This window comes from Carettochelys insculpta, chromosome 3 (assembly GCF_033958435.1).
Source record: "Carettochelys insculpta isolate YL-2023 chromosome 3, ASM3395843v1, whole genome shotgun sequence".
Classification (NCBI taxonomy): domain Eukaryota; kingdom Metazoa; phylum Chordata; order Testudines; family Carettochelyidae; genus Carettochelys; species Carettochelys insculpta.
Genome location: NC_134139.1, coordinates 144,321,294 through 144,343,594, shown reverse-complemented (window position 1 = coordinate 144,343,594; position 22,301 = coordinate 144,321,294). Strand labels below are relative to the sequence as shown.

At 40.3% G+C, this 22,301-nt stretch overlaps 1 protein-coding gene across 1 annotated transcript in view; it reads right to left on the bottom strand.

The window, feature by feature from the left end:
* Positions 1–22,301, bottom strand: part of SNAP91 (synaptosome associated protein 91) — a 123,830-nt gene that overhangs the window by 63,564 nt on the left and 37,965 nt on the right. Inside the window, exons 5-10 of the mRNA XM_074988863.1 lie at positions 15,101–15,194; positions 12,940–13,051; positions 8,423–8,529; positions 6,447–6,488; positions 2,531–2,601; positions 1,518–1,523 (exon numbers count right to left, since the gene is read on the bottom strand). Of these exons, the coding sequence (XP_074844964.1) occupies positions 1,518–1,523; positions 2,531–2,601; positions 6,447–6,488; positions 8,423–8,529; positions 12,940–13,051; positions 15,101–15,194 (432 nt within the window). The remainder of the gene's footprint in view (positions 1–1,517; positions 1,524–2,530; positions 2,602–6,446; positions 6,489–8,422; positions 8,530–12,939; positions 13,052–15,100; positions 15,195–22,301) is intronic.

Genomic DNA, 22,301 nt, shown 5'->3' with positions numbered 1-22,301 from the left:
TTGAGGTCATAAAGAGAAGTTTTAAGCGGCAAAATGCTAATGTCTATGTTTAGTACAGTTTGCGGCATAAGACACTGCGAGCCTGATCTTGTATAATAAGTAACTTTCCACTTTAGGTACTCACACCTTATCCACATCAACCCCAACTGATTAGCTCTGATAAAACACTCATTTTTGTACTCCCTACTGTCTTCCTTTTTCTTTCACTTCATGCATGTAATAAAGTATGTTGCAACTCATGAAAGCTTACTCATGAAAGCTTATCCCATAATAAAGTCATTAGTGTTTAAGGTGTCACTGGATTCTTTGTTGTTTTTGTTCAGACCAATGTACTCTATGTAAGAATTTTAAGGCAGAAACTTACATGTCTGCCTTCATCCCTGTGAAAACTGGGGATTACTGGGATGAAGTGGTGGCCCATACTTACCACCCTCCTAGTCATGTCCCCTATATCCATGGCTGGGAAGGGTTGGCCTATGAGTCAGTACTGAACAGGAAGGTCAGATTTTTTTTTTTTTTTTTTAATTAAAAGCTGCCTGAAAGCTGTAAAAAACAAGGTTAGCTGTTTTTGTTCCTGACAGCTAACATGTATAGCACTATGTGAGGGCAGCATTTAAGGAAGACATTTCAGTAATTTAAGGTTAACAGGTTACAGGGCTATTTAGTATTAAAAAATTAAACACCATAAACCCAGGAAATTCATACTTAAGCTTGTACTTAAAAGAAGTCCAAATATGTGAAGATATGGCCATTAGTAGCTTTAGAACAGCTAGACTAAAAATCTGCCCTGGAGACATCATGCAACAGCCATACAATTTTCATTAAGGACTTAACATTTGTGGCCCTAGATTAATTTGTATAAAGATACATGTCTTAAACAAGTTAAGTAAATATTACTTTACATTTTCCTATCTCATGCTGTCACTACAGGGCATAGTTATGGTTCTTCGAATATCCTAGCTATGCATTTCCTTCATCTTTTTATAATAAAATTCAGGTATATATGGGTAATTATTTCACTGATTGCAGCTTTCATGCCATAACATGAACTCTGTCAGACTTTCAGTTCAGTTCAGCTCAAAAGTGTCTTTCACCAACACCAATTGGTCCAATAAAAAGGAATTACCTCAACCACTTGTCTCTCCACACAGTCCAAGTCAGTTTTCTCACTTCTAAGCTACCCATTTTTACCTATTTGAGAGGGGTTTTTTTGGTACTATTTTATTCTCTGGGTACATACACACAGTTGTGAAATGGACTAGATAGCCACAAAATTTAAATACATGAAAAATACAATGAGCTCTGAAATACACTATAAAATATTCCTCTTTGCATAAGGGAAAGCAAACATTTCTTGATTAGTTGAGACTATTAAAAGACACAAATATATATAAAGCTAATGGAAAAAAACTAATCACAAAAACTAGAAACTGTCAAGAATTGTTTGATCAGTCAATCACCTCAACAAGATTAGCACTTAAAAATACATGCAAACCCAAGAGTATATATAAACTTACCCTTCGCTAAATTGCACGGCAAACAGATGCAGAAGAAAAAAGAAAGCAAACATAGGATCAGTGGCACTTTAACCTTTTTCCTCAAAAAAAGGTGAACAGTTAAGATAAACATTTAGTTGAGCCTTCAAAAAACAAACTAGAAAAAAAACTGTCTAGCAAAAGTAATTTTTACAAATATGATCAGACGTCAAAGTAGCAGGGATAAGACCAAATTTATTTTTCTCAAAAATGTTCCCTGTAAAAAAAGGACATAAAATGTAATTGGTTTATATTGCATTGTAGTGTACACACTATTTCTGGTAAAATTAACTCAAATAGAAGCAGCCCTTTCAAACGAAAAATATTTCAGAAGACAGTAGTGTTAACTACACTACATGGATTCACCTGCTCTGAAAAGTGATTCATCAGCAACTTAAGTGAGATCTGTCTTCAATATTTATATTTAATTAGTTGGCAGCAAAACAAAGCATCATTAATTTGCACAGATTAGACTTGTTTCAGATATAAACACCACAGGGAAAACTCCAAACGGCTGTAAAAAACATAGTGTGTATGGTCATAGCAGTGTGAGAAAAATTAAATCCAAATTATGGGAAAGTAGACCCAGTATAAATTAGAGGAACAGCAAATAATGCTGGGGAGAACAGAGATGCTGCCGCTGTACTCCCAGTGGGCAAACGGTGTCTCAGATCACTAGGCTTCCCCTACTTCCATGGAAGTTCTATTAGAGATAATAGTGGTAACACAGACCAGGTCCTCTATTCAGCAACCTGTCAGAGCTTTTTTTTTTTTTTTTTGCGCAGTGGTCAACACAGCCTGAAGCATTAAAAAGTGGCTAGCAGCCAAGTGTTGCTCTAGGATAGAAATGAGGTAGACCCAAGAACCTCCTTTTTTCAGTAAGAAACAGAAAGGGAAAACTCTGGATGCTTGGGGGCCTCTCTGACCTGGAGAAATTTGTTTTTGTCTTGATGAATTTGTAATATAGTTCTACAAATGTAATTGCATCATTTTACCTGTTCCCAGGTTTTTTGCCTTCCAATGTGTTTAGATGTTGTTCGAGGGTCTCCATAAGACTGCTGGGAGCCTAGAAAGTGAACATAAAAAGTTTTTTCCTCTGAACACACTAAATGATAGTGGCCTTAAGGCTACCAGGTCATTTTAAATCCACTTCCCCTAAAATTATATTAACTAGTTTGCATGTTTATGCTGGAACCCTAATTCCACTCCACTGTGCAGAGAAAAGGTTTATTTTCATACTGGAAACATCAAGACAAAAGAAAATTTTTTGAAAAAAGCAAATTCTGAAACATTTCTTCTTTGCAAAGTTATAGCCATCTTTCTTTACTATACACAGTTTAGTAAAGCCTATGCATGAGATATGCTCAGCATGCTTCCACCCAGATTGTGTGTGTGACCCCGACAACAGCATAGGCATCCACAAGTAAAGTTAAATTTAAAAACAGTAACAACCAAACAACTGGAATTTATGCTCACATCTAAACTAGCTTTTACCTGTTATACAGACTTCCTTCCCCCTGTTTGTGGCTAACAAAACTGTATTTATCAGCTAGTATCTCCACTAAAAGAAAATTGTAATTTTAAAGTGATGGCCTATCTTAATTATAAAAAAAGCTATTATGAGAATTTGAACACTTTCCCCAGTAGTAGCACGAAATATCTACAATTATATTCTACTTAAAAACTTAAGAATTTATGGGACAGGTAACAGGCTCAGAAGGCCAAAGAAAATAATCTGGAAAAAAAAAATCCAATTTCAGGAATTTGGTTGAAAAAAAAAAAAAAAAACCAAACAATCATGCACTCACTTCTCTTAAATGCAACACACTCAGGTGTTTTAGCAAACCAATTGTGACTCTAAATAACCAGATTTCATAACCAAGCAAAATACTCGGGCATGCTGTTGCTGTTCCAGTATTAAGAAAAGGGAAAGAGAGCAAGAACAAGTTCAACATTCTTGGCTACACCAGAACAAAAATAGTGCCTAGATAAGTAGACTTCCATAAGACCAGTGAGTGAATGGGAAGCCCTTGGGAGCTACAACAGTATATTAACAGCAATATTTTATCAGGGTTACCAGTTCATCAATGGCACATTCTTTAGAAGAGGAACTTTCATTTTCAGTGATTTTCAGATCAACCAGAACTCTTGTAAGCAATACCTAAAATGTTCATCATAAATGCCTTTAATAGCTCAGTGTACACACATGCATCAAAAAGTAATACAAACTGGTCATGCTTGAAGTCCGTGCTATATGCACATACAGAGTTAAAGACCATTTCAAATATCAGACTAATATCTTTGTATGATGTTACTACCATCAGTATCAATGTAAAATTAATATATTAGATAACATTTTATATTAAAAGTACTATTGTATAATAGAATCCTCTTACAGGCAAATCTTCACTAAAAACAATTGACGACAGTTTTAGTATTCCGCTATGCTAAATACAAGGTTCAACAAGGTTCCTCGACAGATTTACATAGAAGAATCTCAACACAAGACAGTAGAAACACACAGTACATTTAGTTTCACAATTTAATTTTTTCCCCCCATTAAAAAGTATCAGGTGTGTGCCTGTTGGTGGGAGAAAGGTTAATATTCAAACATAACCAAATTATGCAACACTCTCCAAGCGGACTTGAAAGTTCTGTATTTGCAGTAATGTTTGAATAAAATATTTGAAATAAACAAACAATGAAAGCACAAGCAAATAGCTCAGTACAGGAAACTTCACTGATAAGTGAAAAAGTAGCTAGAATTCACTGGTAATAAAAAAACAAAAGCAACAAAAGTTTCAGCTTTGTTAAGAAGTAACAGGCTTGGCCATTTCCCTATTCCGCCCCCCACCCCCCAAACTAGTTCTCTACCATGTGAATATCCCTTTTTGCGGATGAAATGAACAATAAATCAAATCATTTAAAACGTTGGGCGCACACACCATTTCACTAATCAGCGTCTCTAATATTTCAATAATTTAACTATAGTATTCAGGTCTCTTCCTCAGGCTTCACAGGTTTCCAATATACACCTCACTGCTTCCAGAGGCTCTACAGGGACAACTCACTACTTCCAGGGTCTCTAACCCAAAATACTATGTCTGCACAGCTACATTATTTCAGAGTAAAACAGTCTAGAATAGCTCATTTTGAAATAGCCCCTATTCCCAATCTACACAGCCCCTATTCTGAAACAGGCACTATTCCTTGTAGAATGAGGTTTACCAAAAATTCAAATTAACGTATTTGCTATTTCTCAATAGCAGATGTGTTATGTTGATGCACACAAAGTTATTTCAGAATAGTGCCCGTTATTCAGAAATAACTTTACTACGTAGACACACCAAGAGAGCTCAACAGCAGGGTTCAAATTCCAGTTTGGCCTGAAGTAATCATAACTGGTATCCAAGGTTGCAATATCAGAACTAAGAGTAGGAAACATTGCAGTATTATATCCAAGGAAAGGAAGATCTGAGTCCTGACATCTATGGAAATGCACTCAGAACCCAAGAACAGCAGTGGTGCAGATAACCCCGGACACTGTGTCCATGCACTTTACTTTACAAAAAGGAAACTTGAAACATTTGATGTACTTAAACACCAATTTTAGCTTCTAGCCAACCGAAACAGAAAATGCAGCTAAGTAAATTTGTTGTAAATGAAGTATTTTAGACTATATGAAGGCCTCAAGAACTCCTTAGGCTCCAGTTTCGTCTGCCCCCATCCCAAAAAAAGCCATAAATGATAAATGCAGGTTTTTAGTTAGCTTCTGAAACCTGTAACAAAATCCTACATCTTTCTTTCTAAGTTTTTTTTAGACACGGGATATTTTCAATAGTAGTGAACCAAATATTTAGATGCTTTTAACATACATTTATAATCTATGAATGTATTCTATTTAAAAAAACTGGGATGTTTATACAAGCACTAATCCAACTTGATTAAGCATTTTTAGTTTGTGCATTTGCAGCACCAAGATATGCAAGAAGTTATAACAGTTTTTTCTGCTTGGATTTGAACATACTTTTCTTCATTAACAAAATTCTTCATGCTACTGTACATTAAGGCTGTGTCTACACTTACCAAAAACTTTGAGATGGCCATGCTGATAGGAATAAGTGGATTTCAGAATGTGCGGGGTCCTTTCAAAAAGGAACCCCATGTAGCTGCGCTTAGCCACATGCGCTGGAAAGTGCCACTTTCGAAGCGCTATGGCTGGCAGCATGCGAGTGCTTATGAGGGGCTGAATATTCAATTCAGCGCCTCATTAGTAATCTTCAATCTGGCCATTAGCATGGCCATTTCCAAGTTTTTACTAAGTGCAGACATGGCCTAAGGCAAACATTAAATATTGTTATAGTTCTTGTTAAAGACAGGAATGCCATATTAATACTTATAGCTGCTCTAAGTAAGGAGTTTGACTCATACTTGGGTACCTCCAAATTAAAGTTCTGCCTCTAGTTTTAGCTCCTTACCAAATTTAAAACATGCAAGACACTCTAATTTGGCTATATTATGGCCACTTTCTTTATATCTGTGGACCAAGATACAAAGTTGAAATTATGAACTAGGTCAAAGCACAAATTGAGTGTAATGACACTTTTGTCCATTTTCTAAATGGAGGATCACATTCCTTGTAGGATAAATCTGGAGTTCTACAAGAGAGAACAGACAGGCAGTCTTTTCATCATTTGGTTACAAAAATCTAAGTTAGAAAATGAAACTTCTTCCTGGATTAAAATCAACAGCAGAGATTAAGCTACCAAAAACTGACAAAATTTGCGAATTCCTCCTCCTAACATTTGGGAAGGTTTTTTTAAGATGTTTATCTATCAGCAGTCATACCAATTACCTGATGCCCCCTCAGCTTTTATTACATTCGTTTATATAAAATTTGAATACACTTACTTGTGTGAGATCAGGAATATCCCCTTTGTCAATTCCAATTTGCTGTGGATTAAAAACAAATTTTATTGAGAAGCGAACTATGTTCACATTTTACAAATGCAGCAGATATTCAAATTGATTAAAACTGCAGCATATTATCTCTTCAACTTCTGCATTACAGCTAAAAACTTAAGTTACCATCTTCATAGCTTATGTACAATTCTCTCCTCCCTGCAAGCAAGTCCTCACCCTTCCAAACACCTTAAAAATGCTGCAGTGCTCCCTTCTAGGGAGCAAGTGTTTCTTTAAAAACAACCTCCCCCATACTCAGTACCTCTCAATTGGATATGACACTTCCTAGCACAGACAAGGAGAACTTTCCAGTTCTAATGCTTTCGGTCTGAAAAGGCAGCTCCAGTGAATTCAAGAATGAACTATCAAGTATTTAGAAAGCTTTTTGAAAGTCAGCGAGAGCGCTCCTGAAAGAGCTGCACTTCTTTGGCCTACAGACAGGGAGGGGCTCAAACAAAAGGGACCTTTTCAACTTTGTAGCAGGTTTGTTTTAGTCTTTGCAAGCATTCCTAGTCCAGTTGTGCTGTGACCCAGAGCTTCTATTTTTCTGTCAATTTTTTTAAGTCTCTGCTCATTTCCTTGAGACTGCCAATCTGATTTAGAGTTCCTTCCACTCCAAAGCTACTTGCTTGACTTCAGAATGCGTTGCACTTCTACCCATAAAGAAAGGAAGATTAGAAATCTTGAAGCAGTGTCAATGTAGCACAGGGTTTGGCAAAATACAGACCCCAGGCTAGATCTGGCCCAACACAATACTCTGGGCCACCAATCTGCTGCAACCCAGCAGGACCCTTGGGGTAAGCTCCCTGACTGCTGTGGCCCCACAAGCTGTTTAAAGTGACAGGCTGGTGAGCCAGAATGAGCGGCACACTGGGGAGGGAGAAGGAAATACGGGACCTCTGTACAGTACCTCCACTCCCAGCACAATCCTCCTAGCTCCTATTAGCTAATTTCCAGGCAATGGGACATGCCTGGGCCACAACTGGTGTGTGTGAAATACACAGATCTGCTGCCCCCTTTCTCCCCTCAAGCGTGCACTGCACAGAAACTCACACACTGGCCCCAGCAGCCACTTTGAGCTGAGTGAGGGGTGGGAGGGGCAGTAGCCAGGGAGCCTGCTCACTGGTCCTGGTTGGCTGCTGGCTAGAAGCCACTTAAAGTAAGCCCTCCTCCCACCTCCATCAGAGCCTGCACTTGGCACCCCAACCCATTCCCTGAGTCACAACCCATTGCACCCCCTCCTATGGCCCTCCCCCAATCAGAACCATCTCCTGCATCCTAACCCCTGCCCAGATTCCACACCCACCCCTGCAGCCCAATCCCCAACTCTCTACTCTAACCAGCTTGTCCCAGACACCACTCCCCCTCCATTAATATCACAGAAAGGTATGGTCCTTGAGCACTTACCTAACTCTTGGAATGGCTGCCTTGTCAAAAGTTACTGCCTACCCCGATGCAGCATGAGCATAGTATGAATTGGTACACATGCTACATATATTACTTGAGCTAAGAATGTTATGCAAAAGCATCAAATCTACTTTCAGGTGTCCCGTTAACAAGTAGATTTTTCATGAAGATCACTTCTAGACCCAAAAACGTAAGCTTGGAAGGGGTGGCAATTTTAGTCAGAGACTGTCCACTGGCACTGGTGAGGATTTAAAATCATGAACGGAATGCACTAAGATATAGTTAGTTGAGGCATCTTGTGTCCCAACCCACTACTACCAAGGAATTTAGACCCTGGATTTATGGGCACATCTTCAGCTACATCTAATGTAGAGCGTAAGTGTCAAATGTCTTAAAACAGACAATATTTTGATACATGTACTTTTTAGTCAGCTATGGAGAAAAGGCTGTAAAAAAGTATTGCTTATCTTTCAGTAGTTTCTCACTTAAGAGTTTAGATGACAATGGAGGTTACTTACTTCTGCAACTTTAAGAAATTCAGATACTCTGGTCATTCTAGTCAGAAATCGTTTGTAAATTTCGAGAGCATCTTTACATTGTCCTTTTTTCATTTCAAAAAATTTCTCTGGAAAAAAAAAGTGAACAACCATTTTATCTTTAGCGGTATGCCAGTCACGGAACTACATTTATGATAGGCCTGTATTCACCTGCAATCCTATTTACATAAAAATGATGATTCAAGATTTTTAATTGCAAAGTGGTATACTGATTGTGCCTCTCTAGCCTGGCACTCTTGGGACCTGTCAAGTGCCGAACCAGAGAATTTGCTTATCCACGATAGCTCAATTGTGTTGTCTAGCACATTGCCATCACTTCCACTACTTAATAAGCTTTTAGAACACATTTAAGGGTCAGTTAGACCTAAACAACAGCACTCAACACCGAGAAGCAGGACTCGGTGTAAACAAGTTTTAATGGGACCATTGGCAACTTGGCCACACCCATGATAAGCAGACATCTAGCAAAGTAAAATCATGCTGGACCACGGCTATTGCTGGACTTGAGAGGTTCAGCCTGTACTAAGATCTTTCCCTCCTCCTTCTCCAGTAAGTAAACTAGAACACTGTTAAAAGCTACAACTATATGACAGAATCATAGTAAGTTTAACTGGTACACTTGGTTAACATTTCATTTATCTCCACAAGGGTGAAACTAATTTGGCAGATCTTCTACTCATTACTAACAAGTTAGCTGCTGGTCATGTGAGATCCTTGTTCAAGTCTAATATTTTTCATAATGAAAATTAAGTTATTATTCTGCTTGATTTTCTGATGCCTTAAAAGTCCTGGGTATCCAGTTTTAGAAATCTTTAAACATGAACATTGAGTACATTTATGATGTTTACTGATCATTAATTTAAAATTAAGATGAAAGCCTAAATTCAAAGAGCTTTACACCCCCCCCCCACTTTTAAGAACAGCATATTGCAGAATACCAACTAAGTCTAACAGATCTGTAAAATGCTTGCTCTCATTTGGACTTTATGATACTGAGTCTCAACCATTTTTCAAACTGAGAAACATCTCCATAAAACACTGTCAATGGACATTTCTAGACAGTCAACACTCAAAAAGGTCTAATGATAAACCCATGGAGGCTTACAAAAACAGAACACAGGAATACTCCATATGCAAAATTAATTCCACCAAGTGGCACATTTTATTAAAAATCTCACCACTCCTTATGCACTGCTTTAAGAAAAGCAAACCACACAGACCGAAGCCTTCAGTTCAAATCAATCCTTCCACAAAACAGCTATCAGTTTCTTCACTTTTGCAAATCCTCAAAAGCAGCAGCACTACGTAAGCTTCCATGTCTCAACTCTTCCATAAGGGCAGCAAAAGAGGGAATATGCCTGTACCCTCTTACCTCTCCCAATACTTCATAATCCCCATAGAGATTTGGGGAAATGAATTTTATCCCAGCTCCAAAGGGTGGTCCTAAAATGAAGGCAGCTTGATCCCTATATAAGGCAGGAGAAGCTATATTATTAAGCATCCCTCTCACAGGACATGGAAAAACAGCATGCACACAAACACTAGAACACCCCCCAAACAGTGTTGTCTACATCATCATATGATTTCATGAGAAAGGAAGGTCTGCTTCCCTGCCCCACATCCACTAAAGAAATAAAGGACTAAACAAAATGTATATCCTCTGGCTCACTTATGGTAGATACCTTCTGCTGCTAGCACATGGAAAACCCAAGATAGAAGCTCAGAGTTGCTGTTCATCAGGGATCAAGTCTGCCTACTTTCTTGCAGCATCATTCTGCAGTCCACAAGCCTTCTTTTTCCTACATCACCTCAGCTTGGGTTAGTCACATGACTTAATTCCTGCATCCTAACTTTAGAAGCAAATAGGTTTGGTCACTTGTGAACTGAGATCTCTCCCACTCTAAAGGGCTGGCCAGCCACCCACTGATAGTCTTACTCAGAACATTAGAATAAGAAACTACAGTTTTCAGGTATGTTATTTCCAAATTAGAGATTCTTCTTTTTTACAATTTCAAAAGAAAACTCCATCAAAAAACCCAAAAAGAGGGGAAGAACCACGACAACCATCCTAGTTGGCAGTAAAAGGAGTAAGAGCCAGGAAAAGTCAGAACCACAAATTCAGCCCTACAAAATTGTTAATCCAGAAGAGAGAAAAACATATTGGTTGACAACAGAAGAATCCTGCACCATCATATGAGACTGTCCAGTTGAGAGGAATGTCTCTGAATGCCAATATTATTTTAGAGTATGTTTTACTTTTAACTGAGAAGAGACAGAAAGCCTCAGCATGTGCTCATGAGATAAGTAACCACAAACACCCAGACACTTTGCAAAAATATTAGCTGATGTGCACTGAAAGTCAGTCTCATAACTTTGGCTGCATCTACACGATAAAAATCAAATTCATTAATATTGACTTTAATGCTGGAATTTACAAATTGGATTTTGACCATCCTCACCTCCCCAGGTGCTCCTCACAGTCAAGTGCACTGTGGGAACCTATCCCAGAGTTCTCCCATCCCTGTAGCATTTTGGGTATGCTCAATGGTTTTTTAAAATCTTCCCACATTGCATTTTCTTCTTTCCCTTCCTGTGTTAAGCAAAACGTCCACTCCCCTCCAACCCCCATCAGAAAGAAGGGCAAAGTAGGGCATCCACAGAGATGGCAAAATTAATAGAAATATCTTTCTTCTGTAACTGAATTATCAACGATTTCAAAAAAATCAGCAAGCGTGTGTCTTCTCAAATGGTCATCCAACGACTCTCCCCCCTCCTGTGATTACATCCAATCCCTCAAAACACAGGGATCCTGAAAAACTTGAAAGAGCTGCTGAGGGGAGGGTATTTAGCTCTCCTGTTCACTATAAGGCTTTTGTGCACAGGCTGTGTTCTCAACTAGCCATCCATTGACTGTACTCGCTCCCATGACTGCATCCAATCCCTGAATATAAACACAGGGACAGACTGTATTCTCAACTGGTCCTCCATCCACTCCTCCCCTGCATGAAAGGGTGCAAAGTTAGAAGAAAGAGGACAGAAAAGTCTAGGAAAAAAAGATTGCCTTCCCTCTTCACTACAGACATTGCCAACACGGGGGATGGCAGTGAAATGTCATACACTGACCTTATAACAGAAAAAGACATCTGAACTGACCCTCCACTCTGTGTTTTGGGGCGGGGAGTTTCAAAAGCATGAACAAAGATAGGAAGTGTTAGGGAAAAGATTTTATAATAAAAATATCAAAGATTTTTGCAAGAAGCAGCAACTATAGATCACCACACAGTAACTCTAAAACCTGAAACCAATCCCTGTAACAAACCCTGCTGACAGCTCTGCTCACATATCTACACCAGTGATATCACCACAGGACCTAACATCAACCATACCATCAGGGGCTCCTTTACCTGCCCATCTACTAATATATGCCATCATGTGCCAGCAATGCCCCACTGCAATTTACATTGGCCAAAATGGACAGTCTCTATGTAAAAGAATAAATGGACATAAATCAGACATCAGGAACGGTAATGTACAGAAACCTGTGGGAGAGCACTTCAATCTCTCTGCACAATCAGTAACAGATTTAAAAGTAGCAGTCCTAAAACAAAGAAATTTCAAAAAATCAAATGGAGAGAGAAATCTCTGAGCTGCAATTTATTTGCAAATTTGACCTCATCAACCAAGGATTAAACAGATACTGGGAGTGGCTGGCACCTTACAAAAGCAGCTTCTCTGCCCTGGGTGTTAATATCTCCCCATTAGACTCTGACAATGGTTCATATGCCCATCTGATCTAACTTGTTTTTTCCTCTTTTGGTACATACTACTCATAATGGGCCACTTCAAACTTGCTGAACAGACCTGGTCAGTTCTGGCCCTCCCTTTTACTGGGACCCCACTCTTTAAATACTCCTCTGGAAATCCCCCTCCCCCATTCGCATCTGATAAAGCAGGTCTTTGCCCACGAAAGCTTATGCTCCAAAAATATCTGTTAGTCTATAACGTGCCACAGGACTCCTCCTTGTTCTTGAAGATACAGACTAACACGGCTACCTCTCTGACACTACTCTCAGTCTGCTCATTTAAGATTCAAGTTCTGCCCTATGCTCTTGGTATTTTAGAAGGCACCATGTTGATTATGGAATAATAAAACGGAGACAACAAAAAAGTTTGACACTTGGAAAAATACAAACAAGAGTATCAATTTAGTAATTAAGAACAAATTGCCTACAATCATTCTATTTTTTCTGCTTCTTTAAGACATATGTCTAATTACATTACTATCTGCTATAGCTTGTCTGGCTGTGTAACTGTTACAGAAAACCTGCACACCAGACTAAGAACATAAATACAATAAAACAGCTTAAGAAAAGTCACATCACAGATTTTATTTGGTACGTGTAGTTAAAGTTTCCTCAGGAGCACTTAAAAACAGAATTTCTACTTAAATCTACTCCTTTAAATCTTAGCCTACTTACCTAGTAAGTTAATAACACCATCATTGTAGCAGGCAAAAAGCTTGATAAGATCTTTAAAGAGAAGCATAAATGCAGCATTTATGACGCCATTTGTCAGTTCATTTGGATGAACCTACATACAAATAAAACTCCATTCAGGCATGTTTAATTGATCTATAAACTGCTTAACATTTCAGCTTTCAGCGGATATATATTAAGTTACAGTATTACAATATATTGATTTAGAGGTATTTGAATTCTGACGACACTGGACTACGCTAAACTCAACTTTACTCAAATGAGGCAAAGAGGCACTTCTACTCATTTGGTGCTCAAGAGGCACATGTTGCTATTTAACAATCCCATTGAAGAGTCCCATAATGGTGATCTGGAAGACCCACATTATGAATGGAGAAAAAAATCCAGTTAATTATTTCTGCATACTTTTTTCTATATTCTGTAATCAATACGCACCAAACTACATGTTTGATATTCTTTTCTTGAGAATCAAGGAATGCTGAAAACAAAGAAGCTCTTCAAAATTGTTTAAAAATTGAACTTGTAAATTGAGAAAGAGAGTTAATTTAACACACACACACACCTGATCTGTTATTGCTATTGTAATAACTCTGGTACACTTACTGTATTTTCTTCTGAAATCTCCCATAAAAGCAACCAACTGCACAGCATGCTGGAAAGGCAGAACATACCGCACCCTGCCTGCCAAACCCAGGAGTTTCAGAAATTAGGAAGCATAGCCACCTGTTTATAGAGGAGAAACAGCAGCAGCCTTCTCCCTTGCTCCTTCATTCACTGCTGCTGCTTTTCATGAAGTGTGGGGGAATAAACAAGACAATTCTGCCTTCAGCCAGAAAGAGCTCTAGGGCTCTCTGTCCCCCGCCTCTTACTGTGGTCCCTCTTCCTCCCCTCCTCCCCCATGTCCACCAGGCTGGATAAAGAATTTTTTTTTAAATGGAAAGTTGTCTACATTTTTATAAGTTGACTTCATTGTTTTAATTTTTTAATCTCAAACTGCTAAAGTAGATTTTTCTTTAGTTTCCTCAGTTTAGTAAAATTTCAAATTTGTCATTTATTTTCCAACAAATTTCACATCTAAAATATTTTCAGTTTAGAAATTCATCTGATTTTCAAAAAAAACATAAGCTGTATTTGCTCCAAGCTTGTCTTAATTAAGCAGTGCTTTCTCTGCTGATTCTTTCACCTTTTTCTTTGGATGTTTTCACGCACTCTTTCACATTCTTTCCCTATGGTCTCTCCTTCATAAGCAGAATCTCAATTATTCCCAACATCAAGTTTAAAATTAAAAAATGAAATGTGAGCATCAACTCTTCCATTCCCTCCTCCTGCCAACCCCTTATTCCTTCTGTCCACAGCTCACTTTCAATATCCTCTTCTACTATCTATTGTAGATTATCCAAAAAACCTACATCAATTTACTCTGAAAAAGAGAAAAATATTAAGAAGGATCACACTGCCAGCTGTGAAATGAAGAGAGGAAAAACAGGAGGAAAGGTGTGCTGTGCCCTATTACAATAAAAGTAAGTCCCATAAAACTCAGCTGCTACTCGAGTTAAGCAACACATTTAGACAGCCTTTTTTAATATACAAGAATGAAGTAATGTGTTAACAGGCTGAACCACCCTGCTCTGGCACTGTCAGGACCTAACTGGTCTCCCAAATGAGGGAGTTTGCCAAACCAGGGATAGTCATTCTAGCCCCTCTTCTGCTGCTGGTCTCTGAGCTCTCATCAGGATTCACCAAATGCATGGCTGGGCTCCCTGTACACTTCTAACCATGCTGCTGACTAACTCTGGCCATTGGGCTCTGATGTTGGCCTTGGCTAAAGCTCTCTGCACCTGGCCCTGAGACAAGCTCCACTTCTGGCCCCAGACAGGCTCTGAGCCCCCACGCTCCAAGCCCTGGGACCAGCTCTATTGCTGGCCCCAGCCAGCCTCCCAGCTCCTTGTCCCAGCTAGGCTGTGCCACCAGCTGGAGGGTGAGCTCTAGGTCACCATCCCCTCTGCCACTGGACTCCTAGTCACCCCAAGGGCTCTCTGGTCCAGCCAGACCATGGATGTTGCTTGATGAGAGAAGAGCCTTGGACCAGAGAGGTTCAACCTGTACTTTGTCTTATTTTCAATTTAAAATTCTGAATACGTACATCAAATTCAAGCAGTGCATCAATTTGTTCCTGTAATATTGGCATGCTCTTCAGTAACTTGTCTGGAATCATTGTTCTCATTACACCATCAGCTCTGCAAGACAGAGGAATATAAGTTAACAGCCAAGTGTGATTAAAAACTAACTAGTTACTCATTAACTAGGGGGCCTGAAGTACCAAAAAAAAAAATATCAAGTGTCATGCAGAATCTCAGATACACTTTATTGCCCTCTAGGTCACTTGTTTATTTCACTGAATCGTGCAGTGTGAGGTTGAATATTGGGAAGTATTGAAGAGTTTCACTTAATTCGTACCTGTCACTGTTTGTTAAGTACCTAATTTTTCATCTATTACTACTAAAAAGTAACCAATAATCATGGTGCTCATGTAAAATTCTCTCTCTCTCAGATGTGGGGGAGGCTTTGTGGGCAGCCCCACCCGGAAACTCACTTCCTCTTGGCTCTTACAGCCAATGGGAGCTGAGAAACTGCTGCACTGCCGCCTCACCCCTGCACTCCCCACAAACTCAGCTCCTATTGGCTAGTTTCTGGAAGTCAGCCAATGGGAACAGAAATACTTCGCTAGGTGTGGGGGCAGCCTACAAAGCTCTCCTTCTCCTGGACACATGCTGGATTAAGTGACTTGGTGCACTGGATCCAGAACACAGGCCGTATTTCGCCCACTCCTGGCACAAACACAACATGGTCCTGCTGCTTGACACTGTAAATAGTTGCTAAAGACTTGACCCTTTGGGCTGAACAGTGAATTTCAGTAGTAAAACTAACCTCTATGGCCTCTGCAACCCGGTAGAGAAAATTCAGTTCCACTTTCTTGATATAAAGTTCTTTGCTGCCTACATTTTGAGTGCCTAAGTAAAAGGTAACTTTTTCAGTAACCGTTAACACCTCTGTGGGAAGATGGGTGCACAAAACAGGAATTCCATTATATACAGTACTCTTTTTGAGAAGCAGAATTACAGAGCAGAGCTATTCAAAGTGAACACGTTAAACAGATTTCTGGAGACCAAGAAGCTTGACACAAGCCTTCATAAACCCCTAGATTCCACTGGGGTGAAAACAACCCCCCCATACCCCACTTACTGACATCATGTAACTATTGTTCAAAGTGCACACTCCTGAGGGGCAATCAGATGAGAAGGTTCACATAAGTGCATTATGCTGGTACTACACCAGGCAACTCAGCAGGTGACCTCAGATACGCTAGGGGGAAAGTTCCCGACGTCCACGCATGTGCTATGTGCAAACCTGATTCAAGTCTATGTGAACAAGCACTTGAATTAGCTTTTTATACAAAACCAGGAACCATGTAGTCAAAGAAGAAAAATATTTTCTGCAAATAAACTTGAGTGGATGAGATTTTCTTGCCTCTTCCACTCACAGTGGATACAAGCAAATTACAGTACCCAGTAAGTGCTTCCTGTCTTTCTGCCCGTATTGCTCTATTTTTACAAATTTCTAATACCTATAGATGCTCATCCTAGCTACATATACACGTGAAGCCTACATCAAAGTAGCCTATTTCGATGTGGAGATATCAAAATAGGCTATTTCGATGAATAACATCTACACGTCCTCCAGGGCTGGCAACGTCGATGTTCAACATCGACGTTGCGCAACACCACATCGAAATAGGCGCTGCGAGGGAACGTCTACACGCCAAAGTAGCACACATCGAAATAAGGGTGCCAGGCACAGCTGCAGACAGGGTCACAGGGCGGACTCAACAGCAAGCCGCTCCCTTAAAGGGCCCCTCCCAGACACACTTGCACTAAACAACACAAGATCCACAGAGCCGACAACTGGTTGCAGACCCTGTGCATGCAGCATGGACCCCCAGCTGCAGCAGCAGCAGCCAGAAGCCCTGGGCTAAGGGCTGCTGCACACGGTGACCATAGATCCCCGCAGGGGCTGGAGAGAGAGCATCTCTCAACCCCTCAGCTGATGGCCGCCATGGAGGACCCCGCAATTTTGATGTTGCGGGACGTGCAACGACTACACGTTCCCTACTTCGACACTGAAAGTCGACACTGAAAGTCGAAGTAGGGCGCTATTCCCATCCCCTCATGGGGTTAGCGACTTCGACGTCTCGTCGCCTAACGTCGATGTTAACATCGAAATCGAGCCCAACACGTGTAGCCGTGACGGGAGCTATTTCGAAGTTAGTGCCGCTACTTCGAAGTAGCGTGCACGTGTAGACACAGCTCCTGTGATCTCTGCAACTATCACACAGATTGAATACCTCCCCCTAAAATAAAAAATAAAAATATGGTTGCCTATAAATATAGTATAGCTCCATCAACTCAAGGGTCATTTCTTCAGCTTAAGAAAAAGACTAGTAGGCTTGCTTTTCAGACACTAGGGCTCACTGCACAAACACTGGAATCAAGACTGAAAGTCCTTGCGATTAGTGAAGAGAGGGTTCTGAGGTCTGACTCTGGGACCTGCATATTACCCTTAAAAAAAAAAAAAAAGATTAACTGGCAGACATCTGGGTCTGTGCCCATAATCTGATACATGTATCCAGTCATCCCCTTCTGTGCAATCCAAACAGGGTGTTTGGAGTCTCTGTAGTTTGACATAACATAGTAAAACACAATATGTTACAACTTGAAAGCATCTCTAAAAGTCAAATAAGGCTTTAACCAGTTACACTAGTCAGAAAAGCCTTTTGAAGTCTTAGCCAGCCCCAGGACTACGAAAAATAGCCTAGAGTATGCCATACTTGTGCATCACTATCATTATTCACAAACATACCAGGGTGCCATTACATTCACCGTGAATGAGAATCCTGAGCATGGGAAGACTAAGTAAAAATTATTTTAAGGTTACTAAATTCATTTTAATCGCCAAGTGGAAGCCATGTCAGTCTGTACTTTCACAAAACAAAACACCACCCACACCCAAAGCAGTCCTGTACTGCCTTAAAGACTAACAAATTTATTTATTTATTTGGTAATGAGCTTTCATGGTTAAGACCTGCTTCAGATTTTGGAGCAAAAATGAGCATACGGGAGTGATTTTTTTTTTTTTTTTAACTTTACACACACCCACACACACCCCTCTGTTAGTCTTCAAGGTGCTACCTGACAGCTTTTGTTTATTTTTGTAAATTCATTTTACATCATTAGTATGACTGTGAAATACAGAAAATTTCTGTTACTATTCCTATTGCTTAGGAAAGGATTTGAACCCCATAAAATAGGAAGAGAGAGATGGATAGACGTTTTGTTTCAGGAAGAAGGGTTCTTCCTGAGACAGGGGTTTGTTTTACAAGGAAGCCTCTCTACAGAGCAGTTTTTGCTTCCAGAAAAGGCTCTTCTGGAAGTGAGATTGCACTGAAATATGCAAATGAGCTGAGAGATATATAAACCCACATCTCATTTGCATTTTTCATCTCTCTCATTTGCATTCTGCTTCCAAAAGCAGAATGCAGTGTAGCTGCAGCCCAGGACACAAATAGATACCAAGCCCGAGGACTAGAGCAATTCCGGGAAATGTTTTATGCTTTCACTGAGTGTTCATTTTGCAGGTAAGGACAGCTATCATCCAGTTACAGCCTATGCTATACCACTGACAGGGGTTAAAAGCAGCATCTTCACAGGGAACCAGGAATTAAGAACAGATATGAGCTAGGCAAAACAAGAGAGTCTCAGAAATAAAGGCACCTCAGCAAGTACAGATGTGCAGTGTTTGCACCCATAAGTCTCAGAGAAATTGGTGAGGTGTCTTCAGCTGCTAGATGCTGAAATAAGCACCCAGTTTCAGGTGAAAACTTCTCAAACATGCGGGATGATGATGGGTGCTCTATTTTGGAAGCAAGTATGGGAAACAAATATCAACCCCACTCCCTTCATAGGAGATCTTTACCTCTTAGTCAATGTTAGGCGACACCAAACGCCATGTACTGAGAAGGTACAGAAGCCAATAATTTATGGCTATTTAACAGGTCAGTGTAAGATCAGCCCACTCAATCAGGTGGTTCTAAGAAAGCAACACCAACAGTCCATGCAGCAAATGAGCAAAAAGAAAACTATACTAATTACTCAAAGTTAAAACACACGGGATATTGTATAAAACTCCTCCCCATACCTTTGTAGTGCTACCAACTCTAACATCTACACAAGATCTTCACCTACACAGTGAAGTGAGCAGCTCTGACCACTGAGAACAGATCAAGTCACTGTAAGGTTTCAAGAAGGATTCCCTAAATCAGAAGCTTGTGTCCAATGCTGCAGCAGAGGCTGTAACCAATGGGTTGATAACTTTAAGAGGTAACTAGCTCTATTTTAGGCAAGATAACCAGTCAGCAAAGAAACTGAAACAAGACTATAAAGGGCACAGAGCCCTCTACTTTCTTCTACTGGGGCCACTGAACCATGGGGGCAGGGGAGGTCAGGTGGGCACCACATTCAGCCCCCACAGGGGTGGGAGGCACAGAGGCTCAAGGTTTCTTGTGAACTCTGGGGTGAGGCCAAAATGAGGGGTTCAGAGTACAGGAGGGGACTTGGGTGAGAGTTCAGGGTAAGGTCTCCCACCACACAGTGCCTACCTCAGGCATCTCTCAGTGGCGCAGCAGGGCCAAGACAGGCTCCCTGCCTGACCAGTCTCTGCAATGCTGCCAGAAGCAGCCAGCATACGCAATCTCTAGTTGGAGAGGCCAGGCAGCTCTGTGAAGTGCAAACTGCACATGCTGATAGGTGCTACCCCCACAGCCAGCATCAAAGACCTGGAGCTTCCAGCCTGTGGCCCAGAGGCTTACAGTAGGCTTGGTGAAATGAAGCAGTGGGCTGGATGCAGTCTGCAGACCAGAGGGTCCCCTTCCCTTCCTTGAAAGGGACAGTTTTTATTTCCTAAACTAAGAATCCCAGCCTGTTTCACACTAGGGAACAGAGACTCAAAAGCACAAGCTCTATTCTACAGAAACCACCTTGCTGGTCACAGAGGTTTAGGTTACTCCAAATGCATTCCCATCATTTACAACCCCTTGGCAGTCCTTATGTGCTAGAGTTCTAAAAAGTGCATTATGTAGTTATGTACCTGGCCTCAGTTTTCTGTATCAGTAATGCCTGGTTTACGAGCAAGTGTTTCTCTCACAGCTAGAGCTGTATATTCAACCTGGGCTTGATACGCACATGGAGTTTCCTTCTTGCACATCTGGAGCTGTATTAAGCTCTGTAATGATGCTACAAGATAAGTTCGCAAATAACTAACAACTGTGAAATCCACTGCCTAAAAAGTTTAACATTCTATAAAACTGGTGGATAAATAACAGATAATGTTTGTATGCTGATGGAAAGCGACAGGAAATGTGGAAGAGGAGATATTTGTTCTTTCAGGTTAGGATGTTTGTGATTTAATATCCTTCTAATACTCACGGGTATGAATCTACCATGGGGTCACAGAAGTTTCCTGATTTTAGCATGCACATTCTGGTTCACCCACGAACATGATGTGAGCTCTCAAATGAAATCTGATGTCACACTAGTCATCAATATTTTTGTGAAATATTCACATGTAGCATGCAAGGAGTTAAGAATGGTGTTTTCTGGCACACATATCTAAGCATAAAGTAAAAGCACGTCACCAAAAAAAAAAATAGGATGCCTTGACCAGTTTCTCTAGACAGGAAGTAAGAAAGGACCTTCTCTGTTAGGATGTAACTTAAACATTGTATGCCTACACAATGGATGTCTCATTTAAGTGTTTATTTTACACAAGAAGGGCATGGGGTTGACTCAATGACCTCCTGAGGTCTCTTCCAGGTCTAGAATTCTATGATGTGAAATCAAATAGGGGAGTACACCGAAAAAAAATTAGCCATGGAGAGCGATTCTGTTTACGAGTAGATACTGATTTTGGGGGCTGTTTCTACAAGGCAAAAGACACTTTGGTGTCTTGCATCTAGGAAGTACACAGACACATCTGCATTCATAAAAGCAGCACCTCATGGTTAAAAATGCTGCAGATGTCTTTCAGAACGGGGGTAAAATCCACTTAATGTTAACTGTGTAAAAAGCGTGTTACCATACTTTCTAGGTAACCTTTTGGTTCCCATAATCTTGTATTACTTGTAGTAAGTTTATCATTGCTTTCCACTATAAAATGTTATGCACTGTGATAGTAACCCAACTGGTGGTCCAGAGTTGAATCTTACAAGATGAGGTGTACGGTTCCTTTGGGAATGAGAGGCCAAGTAACAGTGTCTAGGGAGGAAAGGGGGCAAGCCACAGAAGGCAATATAAAAAGAGTAGCTGGTGTGTATCTGCTGCTACCTAGCCAGAGAAAGCCTGGAAATGAGTGCTCGCTCTGGCAGAGGCTGTCGGTGTTGGGGAACTGATCCACAGCAAGCACAAACAAGATTCGTTGTCAGGGCAGGAAGTGGAGGGGTGCCTCACAACTTGGGTCCTTTTAGTTGCCAGCTACAGATGGATTGAAAGAAATTCAAAAGGATGTTTTCGGTTTTGTAAGCCCTCCAGTTTGGGTCTGGGACACCTTAGCCATCTTGTTACATTTTCTAACTTAGCAGTTGAGATGTTCCTGCCAACAGTATCTCTACACTCCATCTGTTAGAGAGAGCAGCCATCAGTGCACATTATTAGCTCCAGAATTTACTTCTGCCTTTGGTCCAGGGCCAGGTAAATTGCAACATCTTCCTTATGCAGGCACACTCTAGGGCAGTGGTTCCCAAACTAGGGTCAGCAAAGGTACTGCAGGGGTACGTGGAAAAAAAAAAGTAAAAAGATAAATAAAAATGGTCATAGAGAAGAGAATTGGCTTTGATGGGGGGCCAGTGAAGGGTCTGGGGGTGACTAGGGTCTGCACTAAAGAAAAAGGTTGGAAATCACTGCTCTATGGTGATAGTAAGTTCTTCCTACTCAAAATATAAATAAATACAAATTAAAAAAATTTAAGCATCTGGGAGATTAAGACCACTTTGTTCTTGGTTAAACATTCTTTCCCCAAGTCTCTCAAAAGAGTACCCTTAACAAAACACAAAAAAGCAAGAGTCAGAAGACATTTAAAGGCCAGTTATCATGCAATTCAGACATTTAGTAGGGCCTGAAAGCCAGCTGGCTGATTTGATCTACTCCCAAATTTGAAAAAAAAAAAAAAAAAGACTATATTGCTCTCATCAGCTTATCAAGCTGATCAAACCATCTTTTTAGTAATATTCTACTGAT